This window comes from Sapajus apella, unplaced genomic scaffold (genome assembly GCF_009761245.1).
Source record: "Sapajus apella isolate SASKATOON/1434 unplaced genomic scaffold, GSC_monkey_1.0 scaffold60, whole genome shotgun sequence".
Taxonomy (NCBI): Eukaryota; Metazoa; Chordata; class Mammalia; order Primates; family Cebidae; genus Sapajus; species Sapajus apella.
Window position 1 is genome coordinate 14,033,196 of NW_022437000.1, and position 2,831 is coordinate 14,036,026.

The 2,831-nt window shown below is 51.3% G+C and overlaps 1 protein-coding gene across 1 annotated transcript in view; it reads left to right on the top strand.

The window, feature by feature from the left end:
• The window catches only part of CFAP97D2 (CFAP97 domain containing 2), a 14,250-nt gene extending 12,318 nt beyond the window's left edge, over positions 1 to 1,932 (top strand). The window contains exon 3 of the mRNA XM_032246352.1: positions 317 to 1,932. Within this exon, the coding sequence (XP_032102243.1) occupies positions 317 to 439 (123 nt within the window). The 3' untranslated portion in view covers positions 440 to 1,932. The remainder of the gene's footprint in view (positions 1 to 316) is intronic.
• The last annotated feature ends 899 nt before the right edge of the window (positions 1,933 to 2,831 follow it).

Sequence of the window (2,831 nt, forward strand, 5' to 3'; positions counted from 1 at the left end):
TGTGTCCCTGCGTGTACGGTCCCCGCTGAGGCGTGGGTGTGTCCCTGTGTGTACAGTGCCCGCTGAGGCTTGAGGGTGTGTCCCTGTGTGTACGGTCCCCACTGAGGCTTGAGGGTGTGTCCCTGCGTGTACGGTCCCCTCTGAGGCTTGAGGGTGTGTCCCTGCGTGTACGGTCCCCGCTGAGGCACAACAGCACACTCGCCGATATGAGACGAGGTCGCGTAAAACTTCCAGGGCACTCAAGTCACAGAAACGTGACATGAGGAAGAGCCTCGCCATCGGTGCAGGTGCTCTCCCGCCCCCTCTCTGTCCGCAGCTGGAGGAGGAACGGCTCTCCGTCATCCAGAGGGACAACCGCCTGCTTCTGGAGAAGGTGGCCTCTGTCATGAGGACCAGGAGACAGACTGACGGCAAAAACGACTCCACACACAGGAGGTAAGGGAGGGGCTCCTGCCATCCCACGGGCTCCGCACCACACCCCAGTGCCAGGAAGGGGTTGGGGAGGAGCAGAAGAGCTGCCTGTGGATCCCAGTCGAGGCGTTTCTGTCCTCTCCCGAAGAGCCACACCTCCGAGGAGTGCCCTTTTCCTCGGCGGTTTGTGATGCTACGTTTTACTTGAGACTCCTAGGCTGCTTCTGCACCCTACAACTAAAGGGGGGCCCAAAACCATAGCTAGCAGCCGTGAGCTCGCCGTGTGCCAGACACTCCTCTGAACCTGCTAACGCACCTGACTTCAAACCCTCACATGGCCCCATGTGGCAGGGGCTCTTGTGTCTCTCACAGGAGCGGGGAACAGAGGCGCTGGGAGGCGACCACTTGGCTGAGGTTGCAGCTGGGCGGCGGGGAACGCAGCTGTGCCCCCGCCCTGATCATGCAGTTCTCAAAGGTGTCGGTTTCCAAAAGCAACTAAGGTTTTGGTTTCCCATCAGCAGACCAGTATGTACAGCATCTTTCTGGAAAAAACACTGATGGTCATGTAGCCATCTGGGTCCCAGCCTGGGATGCTGGTGCTGCTCTCACAGCCTTACTTTTTACCCAGAAGTAGAGTTCTACCCTTTATGAAGATGAAGATCAGCAGGATTTCATACCCTTAAAACCACCTTATAAGCGCTTGACCGTGAGTCCTAAAAGCCCCTCTTATTTAAGGTCAGAAACCTCTGTCCTCCTGCATTTTACACACCCTAGAATAACTTCATAGTTACAACATGGCCCTTTCCCTGTAAGTGCAAGATTTTGATCGTGGTTGTGATACTTCATTCTAATGAAGGGTTTTTTTGTTCCAGAAGTGCTCGGGCCTTTTAAGATCTTTGGCCTGTACCTGTCCCCAAGAAGCTTATAGTGTTTCAGACTTCATAATAAATTAAAATATAATGGATCCTCAGGTACCTTGAGGAGTGTGATGTAGGAAGGCTGCAGGCCCCACTGGGAAGGCGCTGCTCCAAGCTCAGGCAGGCCCTTCGTGGTCCTGCATGCTGGGTTCGTTCAAAGTCCTAACCAGAGCAAACCTGCCTCAGAGATGGTTCACTGCGGGCTCCCAGGGCTTCAGTGGAAGCCAAGGGAAAGTCAACCATTTTTGTCAAGAATGCATCAGTTTGGTGCTTGATAACTGGCTGTTTCATGTCTCAGCTGACTCCATTCTTTAACAAAGGACACTTGCCAAGTTAATGCACAATGCTGGAGAGAAACAGTCCATTTTCAGGGGAGTCTCAGCGGCTTCTGGAGCGCTGCAGACCAGTTGATTGAATGGAATAAATATGTCTAGCTAGCTGGCCAGCCAGTAGCAAAAGTCAACATGACAAGATAAACTATAGAGCCAACAACGGGACTTTCACTCCTGATTTCAGCTTTCGTATCTGTATTGAGATGTGATTGGCATACAGTAGACGCATATTCAAAGTGCATGTAATAGGTTTGTCATGTGATACACCCATGACACCAGCACCCCAGTCAAGACAGTAAACACATTCATCACTCCCCTCCCCAGGTTTCCCTGTCAGTCCTCCAGCCCCCCACCCTCTGCCCGTCAAAGGTTTCCTGCGGGTGCCATTGCACTTTCTGGATTTGATGTGCATAGGTTCATCAAGTGTCTGCATTTTGTCTGCCTTTCCCTTAGCACAATGTCATTGAGTAGTGATCTATCACAACATATTTATCCATTCACTACTGATGAGCATTTGGTTGGTTCCAGTTTGGGGCTCTTACAAATAAGACTGCAACTAGAGTCTACGTGAAAAGAAAAATCGGAGATAAATACCTCTGCCCAAGACTGAAAGCTCAATGACCAATAGATTTCAAGTGGAAGCCAGGTGAGAGACCCCCGGAATGACCGCATGGGGAGCTCCCTCGACCCACTTTCCAGCAAAACTTTTGTAAAAGATTAAAAACCAATCATTTAAAGTCTCTGCTGTATGCTCCTAAGAGGAAACATTTATTCAAAAAAAGCTACTGTAATTTGGCAAGAACAGCAAATGTCCCTGGTATTTGAGCTAAAACCTGCTCTCTCCCCACTGCTCCCAGCTCAGCAACTCAGATACACTCCAGAAGCTGCAGCCAAGCACACAAGTTCTTCTCCCCACAGCTCCTAGTCAAAGGGCCTTCTTCCTGGAAGGGGCGGGGCTTTGCTTTTCTTATCTTGTCCGCAGCTGCCTATTGCTGAGACTAAATCCCAGGTGAGTGGGCCCCGAACTGGAGATGCTCTTGTTCTGCCCAGCCCGTGTTTGTGGAATGGACCCTCAGTCTTCAACCTTAGGAATGGTGTTCCTAAGAACACAGGAGGCCAGATCACCTGGGTCTGGTTCACAGGCATTGGTTCCATGCTGGGAGAAGCAAGC